General features: G+C 43.0%; 2 protein-coding genes across 2 annotated transcripts; both read left to right on the top strand.

Annotated features, from left to right (window-relative positions):
• Positions 1–196: 196 nt before the first annotated feature.
• Positions 197–2,028, top strand: LOC309962905 (gamma-crystallin B-like; the record flags this gene model as incomplete). The annotated part of the gene is made up of 2 exons (XM_082840983.1): positions 197–316; positions 1,753–2,028. The coding sequence occupies 2 exons, from the start codon at positions 197–199 to the stop codon at positions 2,026–2,028; spliced, it is 396 nt and encodes a 131-aa protein (XP_082697109.1).
• A 7,578-nt stretch (positions 2,029–9,606) lies between these two features.
• Positions 9,607–11,676, top strand: LOC309963189 (gamma-crystallin B; the record flags this gene model as incomplete). The annotated part of the gene is made up of 3 exons (XM_082841418.1): positions 9,607–9,615; positions 9,722–9,961; positions 11,401–11,676. 3 exons carry the CDS (start codon positions 9,607–9,609, stop codon positions 11,674–11,676), a joined length of 525 nt encoding a protein of 174 aa, XP_082697544.1.
• Between the last annotated feature and the right edge of the window lie 7,001 nt (positions 11,677–18,677).

The following is an 18,677-nucleotide window of genomic DNA, read 5'->3' as shown; positions in this document are numbered from 1 at the left end:
CTCAACCTTTGCCGGGTCGCGGCATCTTCAGCGGGGCTGCAAATCGCTTCATGCTTCCACATCTTCCATTTTGCAGATTACCTTCTACGAGGACCGGGGCTTCCAGGGCCGCTGCTACGAGTGCAGCAGCGACTGCCCCAACCTGCAGCCCTACGTCAGCCGCTGCAACTCCATCCGGGTGGACAGCGGCTGCTGGATGCTCTACGAGCGCCCCAACTACCAGGGCCACCAGTACTTCCTGCGGCGCGGCGACTACCCCGACTACCAGCAGTGGATGGGCTTCAACGACTCCGTCCGCTCCTGCCGCCTCATCCCCACTGTGAGTGTGGTTCTGTCTTTGCCTTCCTCTCTTTGGAAATCAAAGCCATTAAAAACTGTCATCCTTCAACCAAACGGTTCCAACTGGAGAGCAGAAAGGGGGAGTGAGCCCAGTGCATGCAGTCCATTCTAGAAGGGTGTCCCAGATAGCAAGCCATTCTTCATGAACTCTGGGGTTTTTTTTTAAATCACATATTCCCAGTTTTTCATGTTTTAAATGGAATCAAAAATGAAAAGACTCATTAACAAAAAGCAGAACATAGAAGAGACTGAAGTTATCTGTTCGAGATATAATTTCTTTTTTTTTTGTATTGAGGTATAGTTGATTTACAATGTTCTGTTAATGTCTGCTGTACAGCAAAGTGATTCAGTCATACATACAGACATTCTTTTTTTTATATTCTTTTCCATTACGGTTTTTCACCAGACAGTGATTATGGTCTCTGGACATACAGTAGGACCTTGTTGTTTATCCATCCTATATATAATAGTTTGCCTCTGCTAACCCTAAACTCCCACTCCAACATATAATTTCTAAAAGTGGTCATTGCAAGCCATATCAACGCAGAAATCCAATATATCACAACTTATAAATACAATCTGGTTCTGTTTACTTGATAAAAATACTTTTGCTCGCTTTGGCTTACTTTTCTAATTGATTATCCTCCTAGAGAAGACAGGCACCCTGGCTTCTATTCTGATTTTGTAGGCAGTACCTATTAGCTCACCTAGAGGTAGAAATTAGAGGAAAGGCCACATCCAAAACTACAGTTTGAGATTCAGTCTTTCCTAGAGAGTGATGGCAGAGTTCTTAGAAGAATGTGTAGAAGTGCGGGAGCATGAGATATGGTGTCATCCAAACAGAGCTGCAAGAAGACCATTCCTGCTGCTGAGGGAATGAGGAAGTGAAGGGTAGGAGGCCAGAAAGGAAGCTTAAGAGTCACATAGGGGGAAATTTGAACTGAAAATGAAGTTATGAAAACAGAGGTAGGGAAGATGTGTCATCTTACTTTTTTGCAAGGGCTTAATAATCCATAGTATGCATGAAAACCAAAACATTAGTCCTACAGAAAATAGCTAAACGTTGATTCCTTTATAACAAGGGTAATATATCAAATGAGGCTTCACTTTCCAATGATGCTCACTTTTCTCCTTTGAGGGACGTTCTCCAATAAGAAGCACTAAAATGATCAATTTTATTTTAGACAAACCTAAATTCCCAAGGACAGAGACTGGTGCATAGCAGTTGAAGAGCTGCTAAGTTCTGTTCCTAGCTTAGCCCATCCACCGTGAGATTCACGGGTGGGCGTTGGGGACCAGGAAGGCTCCTTAACTCTGCGACACGGTTGTGGTGAAAGCAGACTTGGACTAAGGGAACTTTAATTTCTCTCTATTTGTGTTCACTTACTTTTTCTTCTCTGTCTGCCACCCTAGCACTCCGGCACTTTCAGAATGAGAATCTATGAGAGAGATGACTTCAGAGGACAAATGTCAGAGATCACAGATGATTGTCTGTCTCTTCAGGACCGCTTCCACCTCAGTGAGATCCACTCCCTCAATGTGCTGGAGGGCTCCTGGGTCCTTTACGAGCTGCCCAACTACAGGGGAAGGCAGTACCTACTGAGGCCAGGGGAGTACAGGAGATATCTTGACTGGGGGGCGATGAATGCCAAGGCTGGTTCTCTAAGACGGGTGACAGATTTTTACTGAAGTATTTTCATTATCCACTTTTCTCCTTTAGAATCTAATAAAAGATTTAGCTTGTGTTTCTGGCACTAACAGAGTCCTGCCTTTCTTTTAATCTATTAGGCCTTCAAAAGCAATAATGGCACTTGACCAGACATGATAACATATGCTTTCAAGATGGGGAACAACCTCTTATAAGGGGAAGTAAGTAGAGGATATTATTGCCAGCATTCTTTTAAAGGCTAGGCCATGTGGGCTCAAAGTTCAGTTCAACTGGGCTCAACCCATTTGTGGTTAATCTTACAAGTTACAAGAATAAACAAGTTACATAAATAAAGTTACAATAATAAACAAGTACTTACTGAAACACCTCAAGTTACCCCTCCAGGTTATCCCCACCATCTTCCCTATATAGTCCAAGTCTTAATTGATAAGGAAAGCAATTCTCATCTAGACTCTTACTTTAGCTCCATAAACAAACAAATAAATGAACCTGTCCTCTCACCTACTGCACTCCTTATCCTTCTAACAGCCTCCATCCCCTTTCTCCCATTTCCAATACCTCATACCTCCATGAGATTTCCCAATAGAATTCACTGTCTCTTTGCTGTATGTGCTTTGTACAAAATTTTCAGGATTTTTACCAAAAACCATATGCACATAGGAAAACTCTGCCTCCTATCATTTTTTTTTTTTTCTGGCCACGCTGCATGTGGGCCTTAGTTCCCCTACCAAGGATCGAAACCACACCCCCTGCAGTGGCAGCATGGAGTCTTAACTACTAGAATGTCAGGGAAGTCCCTGCCTCCCATCATTTGAATAGGAGTAAAGTACTGTGACCTTATATGAAAAATAAGGAACTTCCCTGGTGGTGCAGTGGTTAAGAATCCTCCTGCCAATGCAGGGGATAAGGGTTCAGTTCCTGGGCTGAGAAGATCACACGTGCCACGGAGTAACTAAACCCGTGCATCACAATTATTGAGCCTGACCTCTAGAGCCCGCATGCCACAAGTACTGAAACTTGCACGCTCTAGGGCTCGCATCATGCAACTACTGAGCCTGTGTGCTGCAACTGCTGAAGCCCATGCGCCTAGAGAACGTGCTCTGCAACAAGAGAAGCCACCGCAATGAGAATCCTGGGCACCGCAGTGAGAATCCTGGTCACCACAATAAGAAGTAGCCCCTGCTGGCCACAACTAGGGAAAGCCCGCGTGCAGCAATGAAGACCCAATGCAGCCAAAATAATAATAATAATAAAGAAAAATAATACTAAATCAAAAAAGGGCATTAAAATTTTCTGGAGAAGTTTGCTTGTTTGATTCAGTTGTTTTCTTTTTTAAATAAACATAGATTGAGGTCACTAATAAAGAATTATAACATAATAAATTAAAGAAATTAAAAATAGGTGAATGAAAAAATTGGGTCAGAAGAAAAAAGAGAGAGAGAGAGAGAGAGAGAGAGAGAGAGAAAGAGAGAGAGAGAGAGAGAGGTGGGGCCAGGAGCGAAGTTTGAGTCCAAACTGGGTGCTATAAAGGCACTTTGGTGGCTGAAGTTAGAATCAGATTTGGATCCAGCAGCCAAGACATAGAAGGAAACATGATCAGTTCCATGACTGACAGAGTCCATAAGACAAATAAATTAATTATTCAAGACTAGCCTAACCATTCCCAGTACTGAAACCTAAAAGAAAATTTTCTTGTGAGTCCTAGTAAAGAAGATACTGAGTAAACAACGCCCTCAATAATATCCTGCGATAATTAAATATGGTTCTTGGGACTGTTTCTTGTAAAGTTCCCCAGTGAAGCTGACAGCTTCAGGTCAAAATTCATCTGAAGTCCCCCATCCTTTGAGATTCTAATAAATGGCTCAAAGCTCATCTCACAGCAGGTGGGAGACTTACGTACCCACTTCTTCCAACACACATATACCCAATGTTTCTTGGAATTCTGGACAGGAGACGAGTTGTTTATGCTTTTGCCAGTTACTCTCCTCTCTGAACTCCTGCCTTGTCATTGAGTGGATCCACGCTGACCCAAAGTGGAGACATAGTGCCTTTTCCTTGAACTCCTGAACCATTTCTCACATAAAGCATTAATGTGTGCAGCCAGCTTTGTTACAGAGGTTGTGAGGGGAGAGATGCAAGTTTAGATCACAATAGCACCACAATATCAAGTGTAATATTGGATGACCCTGCTCTAGTCTGCAAGCTCCAACCTGCTGCTGGGTGGCCTGTCTTTCCCTTCCTTGCTCCTCTCTTCTCTGTCCTTAGATGTACCCACATGTTTGTTCATTCTCTGTAGAGTCTCCTTCCATCTCACACATCAAGGGCTCCATATCCACCACCCAAGTGGCTTATTACCAGGACAAGCATATAATGTGTTGCTTATCCTGAGTCATTTTTGAGAGTGAGTGTGTTCTATTAAGGATTACACTGGAGCAAGAGGCATGAAGCAGGACCGTTCCAGGCAAACTGGGGCACATGGTAAGGCTCTTTATAAAGGCTCCTTCCCTGGAAAATAGATTCTTGTATTATTTGATATTAATTGTTCCTAAATCTTAGTTCTTTAACCTTTAAACTCCCAAAACTAGTGTTGGCTTCCTGGAGACATTAGCCAGGGTCCTCTGTTTGCCAATAATAATACAGCAAACATGAATGAGAAAGCCAAAAGCTTCTTGGAGTGCCAAGTTTTACATTATTTGCCTAGTAGGCATAAACTCACAGGCATCAGACATGGAAATTATGTGAAACACCTGAACTGAGGGCACATAAAACTACAGACCCTGGATCTCACTGATCAAGTTTGCAAGTTGCTTCCCTTCCTGGGGCACAGGCAAAGAGAATGCTATCCACCCTCTAATCCCAACTTAAAGAAAAGGTCAACAGTGGGGAGTTGCCGGGGGAAGACATTATGCCCAAACTAACTCCTAATCTACCCTTCCTCCTTCTCTCTATCCTCTCTCTAAACACTGGGACCTTGAAGAGATGAGTGTCTGAGGTGAAAGCAGAGAAGGGATACCCTACAGGATCCCACTAAACTTCTCCCCATGAAGATGAACCAACAATTCAAGATAACCCTGGTATCATCCTACATGCCCTACACACGCTAGTATTTCCTATATATGCTAGCTTGTTATAAGTCCAGATTTTAAAGCTTTTTCTTCCCTTTTTTCCTCTTTTCTCCCTTTGAATCCACAGTGTCTTCTGGACTAACCTTAAAAAAGTTCCACCAAGCACAGAAACTGAAGTAGCAGCTATTCCATAAAAGTGTCAAGACCCACTCTATTGAACTACACCCTGAAAATGTTCTCCTCACTATGGGTTCCCTCTCCAGTTTCCCTTCCCCCTTTTCAAGGGGTAGGTCCTGATGTAAGCAGGTGTCTTATTCCATTCCCTCTGGACATTTGGAGTTCAAATTTTCTTCTTTGTGGGTTTGTTAAAACAAAACTGACAAGCACAACCGCCTGTTGCTTAAACAAGAAGGCGTATTGTTTTTGTTTTGTTTTCTTAAAATATTTATTTTATTTTTGTTTATTTATTTTGGGTTGTGCGGGGTCTTAGTTACAGCACGTGGGATGTTTGTTGCAGCATGCAGACTTCTTTGTAGCAGCATGCGAACTCTTAGTTGCAACATGCATGTGGGATCTAGTTCCCCGACGACGGATCAAGCTATGGCCCCCGACATTGGGAGCGTGGGGTCTTAGCCATTGGACCACCAGGGAAGTCCTGAGATGTATTGTTCTTGTTGATGAAAAATTAATCAGTCAATTTAAGAAAGAATTGGAAAATTTTATTCGAGCCAAATTTGAGGATTATAACCTGGGAAGAGCACCTCAGGAAGCTCTGAGAACTGTTCTGCCTGTTAGAAGTCAAGACACCGTGTATATATAAGTTTTCTGAGACACAGGGATGCACATTAAATGACATATTATTGACAGTTTACATAATCCAGATTTAAGCGCCATCGTGGTGGGTCATGTGACCCTTTACAAGCTCTAGAAGGAGTGTTGGACTTCTCTAGTGGCACAGTGGTTAAGAATCCACCTGCCAATGCAGGGGACACAGGTTCGAGCCCTGGTCCGGGAAGATCCCATATGGCGCAGAGTAAATAAGCCTGTGTGCCACAACTAATGAGCATACGCTCTAGAGCCCTCGAGCCACAACTACTGAAGCCCACAAGCCACAACTACTGAAGCCCGTGCGCCTAGAGCCCGTGCTCCACAACAAGAGAGGCCACAGTGATGACAAGCCCGCACACTGTAACAAAGAGTAGACACCGCTCGCCACAACTAGAGAAAGCCTGCACACAGCAAGAAAGACCCAACACAGCCAAAAATAAATAAATAAATAAATAAATAAAAATTTAAAATGGAAAACCAAAAAGAGGGAATGTTATCTTTTAAGGAGTTGCCTTTTTGGTGCTAGGAGAATGTTGCTGTTTATGGTTGAGCAGGCATTCTTGATGATGGGGGAGGTCTGGTTGATGTATAATGCAGATACACAATGCGGGGTGGGGGAGAGGGGAGGCCAAAGGGCAGAAAAGAATTTTTATGTTGAAATTTTTCACATTTTTAACATGAAAATTCATTTGTTCCAAGAGGAATGCCATAGGATTTAAGCAGAGGTGGGTCAATGATTGCTTCCTGTCTTCACGTCAGTTAATGAACGGCCGAGAAAGACAAGTCGAGAAAGAGAACCAGAGGCTGGTGCTATGATGGTGATCTCTGGGTCCTTACCCAGTCTCCTTGTTTGGGAGAGTTTGGTCTACATGGCCGCCAACCAAATGACCTCTTCTCATTTAACCAAGCACGTATATGATACAAATGCTACGTTAATTATTAATACTAGGAAGCAAGCATGTGGGTAGTAAGGTGGACAGTTGACTGGACCGCAGACACTAGCAAAACTCTGGAATTGGACACTGCTGTTATAACAGTAACTTGGCATCTCAGGAGACATACAATTAGAATTACGAAGGAGCAGAGGGCTTAGGGGACAGCACAGTTCTGTTTTCTCTTTTGCTTACTCATCTCGCCTATTATAAATGCCCATTAAATAGATCAAATGCAGGGTGCTTATGTCATCCTACACATTGAAAGTTGCAAATGCTGAACTTTGATGCGAGTGTGTAGGCCTGTTGTGCTGAGCCTTTGAAAGAGGTCCCGTGGACTATTACAACGATGAATTTCAGACGAGGGAATAACGTTCATATCCCGCAGACATTTATTGAGTAAACTTTACGGGCCAGTTCATTTTTCCAGTTAGTGAGAATACAAAAGTAAAGATGGATGGCAGGGCGGAGGGGCGGGGAGATAAATTAGAGTTTGGGATTAACATATAAACATTACTATACATAAAATAGTAAACAACAAGGACCTCATATATAGCACAGGGGACTATACTCAATAACCCATAAGGGAAGAGCATCTGAAAAAGAATAGATATAAATATATGTATAACTGAATCGCTACACCTGAAACTAACACTGTAAATCAGCTACACACACACACACACACCACACACACACACACACACACACACACCACATACACACACACACACACAAGGAAAAGAATGGAAAAGAAAAGAAGAAGGAATAAATCAGAGTAGTGTTTTTCAAAGTTTGGTCAAGAACAACCTGCTGCTGCCAGTTAAAAATACACATTCCTAGAGTCCTTCCAGATCTAATGATGCTGCGTCTCAGAAGAGGGTAGAGCCTGGCAATTAGCATTTTTAATAAGCACAGGTGATTCTTAATGCACCCTGGAGTTTGAAGAACACTAGATGATTTCTAAAGTTCCTTCCAAATCTACATTTTTACCACAAAACAGCTTTGTGGTGGAGACATTTTTCAGGCATCTTTGAGAAGACTGAACATTTTTGAGAGAGACAAATGGGCTGAAGTCATCCTTAATAATGTCTCACTATTACTAATATCAAACGTTTATTCAGTGCTCATTTGGGCCAGGTATGTGCCAAACACATTAAACATATAATCCCATTTATTCAGGTCAATGTCCTTTAGCCAAAAGTCACCAGACACACCTGTTGTGAAACAAAGGGGTTTGTTACTGGTTACAGTGACGGAGAGAACATACACCATGGGGAAGCATGCACTGTCTCCATAAGAGGGTTAGAAAGAACTATGATAGGACTTGTACTTTGGTTGGGTGACTTGGGGAAGTGCCTAAAAAGGCAGATGTTGGGCTTCCCTGGTGGTACAGGGGTTAGGACTCCGCACTTCCACCGCAGGGGGCACGGGTTCAATCCCTGGTCAGGGAACTAAGACCCCACATGCTGCGCGGTGCGGCCAAAAAAACATAAAATAAACAATAAAATAAAAAGCAGGAGTTCACTAAATTGGATGTTGTCAGACAGCAAGGGTAATTTTATGATTGGATATCTTAATAATTCTACTCATGGGGAAGGGAGCAAAGAACAAGGATTAAGCTGCAATTGATATAGAAGCAGCAGTTAATCATTTTGGCTGAGAGAGGGCCTGTGTCTGGGGTTCTGTGGGTGGCATATTCGCTTTGTTTTCGCCTATGCTTAGACAAAATTACGAAATCGCCTATTTTGTCTCATTGCATCATGGTCTCGGGGTAACCTGGCCTCAGTTGGTATTCTGTGAGATTGTTTATGTCTAATAGGGACATATGGCCTAGCTCTGAGGGCCAGACCAGCTTTCAAATATCAGAGGCTGCAGGCCCCTTCCTTCTTTCTTTCTTTCTTTCTCTCTTTCTTTCTTTCTTTCTCTCTCTCATACAACATACTATATCCCATGAGATAAGTATTATGAAATAACTCCTGCTCTGAGAGGTTGTGTGGCTTGCCAAGTTCATGTGGCTACTAAGTGGACATTCTGAGTCCACGAGGCTTTACTGCCTTCCCCTGGTAAAGGGAAAGCAATCTATAAAGCAATATACTTCTCAGTCTTGAACCCAATGGTCATAAAAACCTTTCTTTTGGTTCTTATCACAAGTCGGCTACGATGGGCTGGTTTCCAGTTATATGAAGCGTACTCACTAAAGAGGAAGTTAAAAGCTATGCCTTAAAGCATTGTCAAAACCAGCAAACATGAGAATCCAGATTTGTGTCCTGTACTGGATTGACAAGTCCTATGAAGAAAGCACTTTTAAGATAGAGTGGTCTCCGTGGTCCAGGTAAATCAGTGCTCGTGGCATTCTGCTTCACCCACAGCCTCTCTGGAATTCTGGGGCACTTCCATAAAGACATGGATTTTTTTTCCCCAAAAATACACAGGGCATAAACGAATCATATGTATAGAGACGTGAGTTTCAGGTCAAAAGTTCAGACTGATGTGCTGATAAATTCATAAAACACTAAGAATCCAAATAAAAGCAACTCTAGGGACTCATCCAGAGCCCGAACAGACAGCGTTAGAATATACCAGAGAATGAGGGCAGACTAGACAGGCATTTCCACTGAATGCAGCATGCAAAAGGGATCCATAAAACCCCCTTACTCACCCCCGGGGCCCCTTTTGTGTTGTTCTTGCCAACACAGCAGCCGTCCTGCTATATAGACCCGCTGCGCTGCCGGGGCCCCATCACACTGAACTCACATCATCGTGTCAACCAGCCATGGGGAAGGTAAACGGAACACAAGTGAAATAAAATGGAGCGGGGAAAAATGCCTCTATACAAGATCTATTACGGGGAGCAAATGATTTCATTTTGAATTATACTTCCTTTGCAGATCACCTTCTATGAGGACCGGGGCTTCCAGGGCCGCTGCTACGAGTGCAGCAGCGACTGCCCCAACCTGCAGCCCTACTTCAGCCGCTGCAACTCCATCCGGGTGGACAGCGGCTGCTGGATGCTCTATGAGCGCCCCAACTACCAGGGCCACCAGTACTTCCTGCGGCGCGGCGACTACCCCGACTACCAGCAGTGGATGGGCTTCAACGACTCCGTCCGCTCCTGCCGCCTCATCCCCACTGTGAGTGTGGCTCTGTCTTTGCCTTCCTCTCTTTGGAAATCAAAGCCATTAAAAGACTGTCATCTTTCAACCAAACGGTTCCAACTGGAGAGCAGAAAGGGGGAGTGAGCCCAGTGCATGCAGTCCATTCTAGAAGGGTGTCCCAGATAGCAAGCCATTCTTCATGAACTCTGGGGTTTTTTTTTAAATCACATATTCCCAGTTTTTCATGTTTTAAATGGAATCAAAAATGAAAAGACTCATTAACAAAAAGCAGAACATAGAAGAGACTGAAGTTATCTGTTCGAGATATAATTTCTTTTTTTTTTGTATTGAGGTATAGTTGATTTACAATGTTCTGTTAATGTCTGCTGTACAGCAAAGTGATTCAGTCATACATACAGACATTCTTTTTTTTATATTCTTTTCCATTATGGTTTTTCACCAGACACTGAATATGGTTCTCTGGGCTGTACAGTAGGACCTTGTTGTTTATCCATTCTATATATAATAGTTTGCCTCTGCTAACCCTAAACTCCCACTCCAACATATAATTTCTAAAAGTGGTCATTGCAAGCCATATCAACGCAGAAATCCAATATATCACAACTTATAAATACAATCTGGTTCTGTTTACTTGATAAAAATACTTTTGCTTGCTTTGGCTTACTTTTCTAATTGATTATCCTCCTAGAGAAGACAGGCACCCTGGCTTCTATTCTGATTTTGTAGGCAGTACCTATTAGCTCACCTAGAGGTAGAAATTAGAGGAAAGGCCACATCCAAAACTACAGTTTGAGATTCAGTCTTTCCTAGAGAGTGATGGCAGAGTTCTTAGAAGAATGTGTAGAAGTGCGGGAGCATGAGATATGGTGTCATCCAAACAGAGCTGCAAGAAGACCATTCCTGCTGCTGAGGGAATGAGGAAGTGAAGGGTAGGAGGCCAGAAAGGAAGCTTAAGAGTCACATAGGGGGAAATTTGAACTGAAAATGAAGTTATGAAAACGGAGGTAGGGAAGATGTGTCATCTTACTTTTTTGCAAGGGCTTAATAATCCATAGTATGCATGAAAACCAAAACATTAGTCCTACAGAAAATAGCTAAACGTTGATTCCTTTATAACAAGGGTAATATATCAAATGAGGCTTCACTTTCCAATGATGCTCACTTTTCTCCTTTGAGGGACGTTCTCCAATAAGAAGCACTAAAATGATCAATTTTATTTTAGACAAACCTAAATTCCCAAGGACAGAGACTGGTGCATAGCAGTTGAAGAGCTGCTAAGTTCTGTTCCTAGCTTAGCCCATCCACCGTGAGATTCACGGGTGGGCGTTGGGGACCAGGAAGGCTCCTTAACTCTGCGACACGGTTGTGGTGAAAGCAGACTTGGACTAAGGGAACTTTAATTTCTCTCTATTTGTGTTCACTTACTTTTTCTTCTCTGTCTGCCACCCTAGCACTCCGGCACTTTCAGAATGAGAATCTATGAGAGAGATGACTTCAGAGGACAAATGTCAGAGATCACAGATGATTGTCTGTCTCTTCAGGACCGCTTCCACCTCAATGAGATCCACTCCCTCAATGTGCTGGAGGGCTCCTGGGTCCTTTACGAGCTGCCCAGCTACAGGGGAAGGCAGTACCTCCTGAGGCCAGGGGAGTACAGGAGATATCTTGACTGGGGGGCGATGAATGCCAAGGCTGGTTCTCTAAGACGGGTGACAGATTTTTACTGAAGTATTTTCATTCTCCACTTTTCTCCTTTAGAATCTAATAAAAGATTTAGCTTGTGTTTCTGGCACTAACAGAGTCCTGCCTTTCTTTTAATCTATTAGGCCTTCAAAAGCAATAATGGCACTTGACCAGACATGATAACATATGCTTTCAAGATGGGGAACAACCTCTTATAAGGGGAAGTAAGTAGAGGATATTATTGCCAGCATTCTTTTAAAGGCTAGGCCATGTGGGCTCAAAGTTCAGTTCAACTGGGCTCAACCCATCTGTGGTTAATCTTACAAGTTACAATAATAAACAAGTTATATAAATAAAGTTACAATAATAAACAAGTACTTATTGAAACACCTCAAGTTACCCCTCCAGGTTATCCCCACCATCTTCCCTATATAGTCCAAGTCTTAATTGATAAGGAAAGCAATTCTCATCTAGACTCTTACTTTAGCTCCATAAACAAACAAATAAATGAACTGGTCCTCTCATCTACTGCACTCTTTATCCTTCTAACAGCCTCCATCCCCTTTCTCCCATTTCCAATACCTCATACCTCCATGAGATTTCCCAATAGAATTCACTGTCTCTTTGCTGTATGTGCTTTGTACAAAATTTTCAGGATTTTTACCAAAAACCATATGCACATAGGAAAACTCTGCCTCCTATCATTTTTTTTTTTCCTGGCCACGCTGTATGTGGGCCTTAGTTCCCCTTCAAGGGAACAAACCCACACCCCCTACAGTGGAAGCACGGAGTCTTAACGACTGGATGGCCAGGGAAGTCCCTGCCTCCCATCATTTTAATGGGAGTAAAGTACTGTGACCAGACATGAAAAATAAGGGACTTCCCTGGTGGCGCAGTGGTTAAGAATCCTCCTGCCAAAGCAGGAGATACAGGTTCAATCCCTGGGCTGAGAAGATCACACGTGCCGCGGTGCAACTAAGCCCGTGCACCATAACTACTGAGCCTGAGCTCTAGTTCCCGCATGCCACAAGTACTGAAGCCCATGTGCCTAGAGCCCATGCTCCGCAACAAGAGAAGCCACTGCAATGAGAAGCCCGGGCACCACAATGAAGAGTAGCCCCTGCTGGCCACAACTAGAGAAAGCCCACGTGCAGCAATGAAGACCAATGCAGCAAAAAGAAAAATAATACTAAATCAAAAATAGGGCACTAAAATTTTCTGGAGAAGTTTGCTTGTTTGATTGAGTTGTTTTCTTTATTTTAAAAACATAGATTAAGGTCACTAATAAAGAATTACAACATAATAAATTAAAGAAATTAAAAATAGGTGAATGAAAAAATTGGGTCAGAAGAAACACAAGAGTGAGTGAGAGGGAGAGATGGAGCCACGAGTGAAGTTTGAACCCAAACTGGGTGCTACAAAGGCACTTTGGTGGCTGAAGTTAGAATCAGATTTGGATCCAGCAGCCAAGACATAGAAGGAAACATGATCAGTTCCATGACTGACAGAGTCCATAAGACAAATAAATTAATTATTCAAGACTAGCCTAACCATTCCCAGTACTGAAACCTAAAAGAAAATTTTCTTGTGGGTCCTAGTAAAGAAGATACTGAGTAAACAACGTCCTCAATAACATCCTGCGATAATTAAATATGGTTCTTGGGACTGTTTCTTGTAAAGTTCCCCAGTGAAGCTGACAGCTTCAGGTCAAAATTCATCTGAAGTCCCCCATCCTTTGAGATTCTAATAAATGGCTCAAAGCTCATCTCACAGCAGGTGGGAGACTTACGTACCCACTTCTTCCAACACACATATACCCAATGTTTCTTGGAATTCTGGACAGGAGACGAGTTGTTTATGCTTTTGCCAGTTACTCTCCTCTCTGAACTCCTGCCTTGTCATTGAGTGGATCCACGCTGACCCAAAGTGGAGACATAGTGCCTTTTCCTTGAACTCCTGAACCATTTCTCACATAAAGCATTAATGTGTGCAGCCAGCTTTGTTACAGAGGTTGTGAGGGGAGAGATGCAAGTTTAGATCACAATAGCACCACAATATCAAGTGTAATATTGGATGACCCTGCTCTAGTCTGCAAGCTCCAACCTGCTGCTGGGTGGCCTGTCTTTCCCTTCCTTGCTCCTCTCTTCTCTGTCCTTAGATGTACCCACATGTTTGTTCATTCTCTGTAGAGTCTCCTTCCATCTCACACATCAAGGGCTCCATATCCACCACCCAAGTGGCTTATTACCAGGACAAGCATATAATGTGTTGCTTATCCTGAGTCATTTTTGAGAGTGAGTGTGTTCTATTAAGGATTACACTGGAGCAAGAGGCATGAAGCAGGACCGTTCCAGGCAAACTGGGGCACATGGTAAGGCTCTTTATAAAGGCTCCTTCCCTGGAAAATAGATTCTTGTATTATTTGATATTAATTGTTCCTAAATCTTAGTTCTTTAACCTTTAAACTCCCAAAACTAGTGTTGGCTTCCTGGAGACATTAGCCAGGGTCCTCTGTTTGCCAATAATAATACAGCAAACATGAATGAGAAAGCCAAAAGCTTCTTGGAGTGCCAAGTTTTACATTACTTGCCTAGTAGGCATAAACTCACAGGCATCAGACATGGAAATTATGTGAAACACCTGAACTGAGGGCACATAAAACTACAGACCCTGGATCTCATTGATCAAGTTTGCAAGTTGCTTCCCTTCCTGGGGCACAGGCAAAGAGAATGCTATCCACCCTCTAATCCCAACTTAAAGAAAAGGTCAACAGTGGGGAGTTGCCGGGGGAAGACATTATGCCCAAACTATCTCCTATTCTACCCTTCCTCATTCTCTCTATCCTCTCTCTAAACACTGGGACCTTGAAGAGATGAGTGTCTGAGGAGAAAGCAAAGAAGGGATACCCTACAGGATCCCACTAAACTTCTCCCCATGAAGATGAACCAACAATTCGATAACCCTGGTATCAGCCTACATACCCTACACACACTAGTATTTCCTATATATGCTAGCTTGTTATAAGTCCAGATTTTAAAGCTTTTTCTTCCCTTTTTTCCTCTTTTCTCCCTTTGAATCCACAGTGTCTTCTGGACTAACCTTACAAAAGTTCCACCAAGCACAGAAACTGAAGTAGCAGCTATTCCATAAAGGAGTCAAGACCCACTCTATGGAACTACACCCTGAAAATGTTCTCCTCACTATGGGTTCCCTCTCCAGTTTCCCTTCCCCATTTTCAAGGGGTAGGTCCTGATGTAAGAAGGTGTCTTATTCCATTCCCTCTGGACTTTTGGAGTTCAAATTTTCTTCTTTGTGGGTTTATTAAAGCAAAACTGACAGTCACAACCACCTGTTGCTTAAACAAGAAGGCATATTGTTTTTGCTTCTTTTTTTCAAATATTTATTTTATTTTTTTTATTTATTTTGGACTGCGGCAGATCTTAGTTATGGCACGCAGGATGTTCACTGCAGCATGCAGACTTCTTTGTTGCAGCATGTGAACTCTTAGTTGCAGCGTGCATGTGGGATCTTGTTCCCCGACCACGGATCGAACTCTGGCCCCCTGCATTGGGAGCATGGAGTCTTAGTCATTGGACTACCGGGGAAGTCCCGAGACGTATTGTTCTTGTCGATGAAAAATTAATCAGTCAATTTAAGAAAGAATTGGAAAATTTTACTCGAGCCAAATTTGAGGATTATAACCTGGGAAGAGCACCTCAGGAAGCTCTGAGAACTGTTCTGCCTGTTAGAAGTCAAGACACAGTGTATATATAAGTTTTCTGAGACACAGGGATGTACATTAAATGACATATTATTGACAGTTTACATAATCCAGATTTAAGCACCATCATGGTGGGTCACGTGACCCTTTACAAGCTCTAGAAGGAATGTTGGACTTCTCTGGTGGCACAGTGGTTAAGAATCCACCTGCCAATGCAGGGGACACAGGTTCGAGCCTTGGTCCAGGAAGATCCCCCATGGCACAGAGTAAATAAGCCTGTGTGCTACAACTACTGAGCTCTAGAGTCCTAGAGTCTAGAGTACGCTCTAGAGTCCTCCAGCCACAAATACTGAAGCCCACAAGCCACAACTACTGAAGCCCGCACGCCTAGAGCCCATGCTCCACAACAAGAGAGGCCACAGCGATGAGAAGCCCGCACACCGTAATGAAGAGTAGCCCCCGCTCGCCACAACTAGAGAAAGCCTGCGCACAGCAAGGAAGACCCAACACAGCCAAAAATAAATAAATATTTATTTAAAAATGAAAACCAAAAAGAAGGAATGTTATTTTTTAAGGAGTTGCCTTTTTGGTGCTAGGAGAATGTTGCTGTTTATGGTTGAGCAGGCATTCTTGATGATGGGGGAGGTCTGGTTGATGTATAATGCAGATACACAATGCGGGGGGGAGAGGGGAGGCCAAAGGGCAGAAAAGAATTTTTATGTTGATATTTCTCTTGCCTTACCATAAAATATGAATTTTATTTCACATTTTTAACATGAAAATTCATTTGTTCCAAGAGGAACGCCATAGGAGTTAAGCAGAGGTGGGTCAATGATTGCTTCCTGCCTTCACGTCAGTTAATGAACGGCCGAGAAAGACAAGCCGAGAAAGAGAACCAGAGGCTGGTGCTATGATGGTGATCTCTGGGTCCTTACCCAGTCTCCTTGTTTGGGAGAGTTTGGTCTACATGGCCGCCAACCAAATGACCTCTTCTCATTTAACCAAGCACGTATATGATACAAATGCTACGTTAATTATTAATACTAGGAAGCAAGCATGTGGGTAGTAAGGTGGACAGTTGACTGGACCGCAGACACTAGCAAAACTCTGGAATTGGACACTGTTGTTGTAACAGTAACTTGGCATCTCAGGAGACATACAATTAGAATTACGAAGGAGCAGAGGGCTTAGGGGACAGCACAGTTCTGTTTTCTCTTTTGCTTACTCATCTCGCCTATTATAAATGCCCATTAAATAGATCAAATGCAGGGTGCTTATGTCATCCTACACATTGAAAGTTGCAAATGCTGAACTTTGATGCGAGTGTGTAGGCCTGTTGTGCTGAGCCTTTGAAAGAGGTCCCGTGGACTATTACAACGATGAATTTCAGACGAGGGAATAACGTTCATATCCCGCAGACATTTATTGAGTAAACTTTACGGGCCAGTTCATTTTCCCAGTTAGTGAGAATACGAAAGTAAAGATGGATTGGCAGGGCGGAGGGGCGGGGAGATAAATTAGGAGTTTGGGATTAACATATACACATTACTATACATAAAATAGTAAACAACAAGGACCTCATATATAGCACAGGGGACTATACTCAATAACCCATAAGGGAAAAACATCTGAAAAAGAACAGATACAAATATATGTATAACTGAATCGCTACACCTGAAACTAACACTGTAAATCAGCTACACACACACACATACACACACACACACCACACACACACACACACACACACACACACACAAGGAAAAGAATGGAAAAGAAAAGAAGAAGGAATAAATCAGAGTAGTGTTTTTCAAAGTTTGGTCAAGAACAACCTGCTGCTGCCAGTTAAAAATACAGATTCCTAGAGTCCTTTCCAGATCTAATGATGCAGCGTCTCAGAAGAAGGTAGAGCCTGGCAATTAGCATTTTTAATAAGCACAGGTGATTCTTAATGCACCCTGGAGTTTGAAGAACACTAGATGATTTCTAAAGTTCCTTCCAAATCTACATTTTTACCACAAAACAGCTTTGTGGTGGAGACATTTTTCAGGCATCTTTGAGAAGACTGAACATTTTTGAGAGAGACAAATGGGCTGAAGTCATCCTTAATAATGTCTCACTATTACTAATATCAAACGTTTATTCAGGGCTTCCCTTGTGGCGCAGTGGTTGAGAGGCCGCCTGCCGATGCGGGGTACACGGGTTCGTGCCCCGGTCCGGGAAGATCCCACATGCCGCGGAGCGGCTGGGCCCGTGAGCCATGGCCGCTGAGCCTGCGCGTCCGGAGCCTGTGCTCCGCAACGGGAGACGTCAAAACAGTGAGAGGCCCGCGTACCGCAAAAAAAAAAAAAAAAAAAAAAGTTCATTCAATGCTCATTTCTGCCAAGTACGTGCCAAACACATTAAACACATAACCCCATTTATTCAGGTCAATGTCCTTTAGCCAAAAGCCACCAGACACACCTGTTGTGAAACAAAGGGGTTTGTTACTGGTTACAGTGACGGAGAGAACATACACCATGGGGAAGCATGCACTGTCTCCGTAAGAGGGTTAGAAAGAACTATGATAGGACTTGTACTTTGGTTGGGTGACTTGGGGAAGTGCCTAAAAAGGCAGATGTTGGACTTCCCTAGTGGTACAGTGGTTAGGACTCTGCACTTCCACTGCAGGGGCACAGGTTCAATCCCTGGTCGGGGAACTAAGACCCCACATGCTGCGCGGTGCGGCCAAAAAAACATAAAATAAACAATAAAATAAAAAGCAGGAGTTCACTAAATTGGATGTTGTCAGACAGCAAGGGTAATTTTATGATTGGATATCTTAATAGTTCTACTCATGGGGAAGGGAGCAAAGAACAAGGATTAAGCTGCAATTGATATAGAAGCAGCAGTTAATCATTTTGGCTGAGAGAGGGCCTGTGTCTGGGGTTCTGTGGGTGGCATATTCGCTTTGTTTTCGCCTATGCTTAGACAAAATTACGAAATCGCCTATTTTGTCTCATTGCATCATGGTCTCGGGGTAACCTGGCCTCAGTTGGTATTCTGTGAGATTGTTTATGTCTAATAGGGAAATATGGCCTAGCTCTGAGGGCCAGACCAGCTTTCAAATATCAGAGGCTGCAGGCCCCTTCCTTCTTTCTTTCTTTTCTTTCTTTCTTTCTTCCTTCCTTCCTTCCCTTTCTTTCTTCCTTCCTTCCTTCCTTCCTTCTTTCTTTTCTCTTTCTTTGTCTTTCTTTTCTCTCTCTCTCTCTCTTTCTTTCTTTCTCTCTCTCATACAACATACTATATCCCATGAGATAAGTATTATGAAATAACTCCTGCTCT

Source organism: Leucopleurus acutus, assembly GCF_964270905.1.
Source record: "Leucopleurus acutus genome assembly, chromosome: 6".
Lineage (NCBI taxonomy): Eukaryota > Metazoa > Chordata > Mammalia > Artiodactyla > Delphinidae > Leucopleurus > Leucopleurus acutus.
This window is presented reverse-complemented; position numbering and strand designations above follow the sequence as displayed.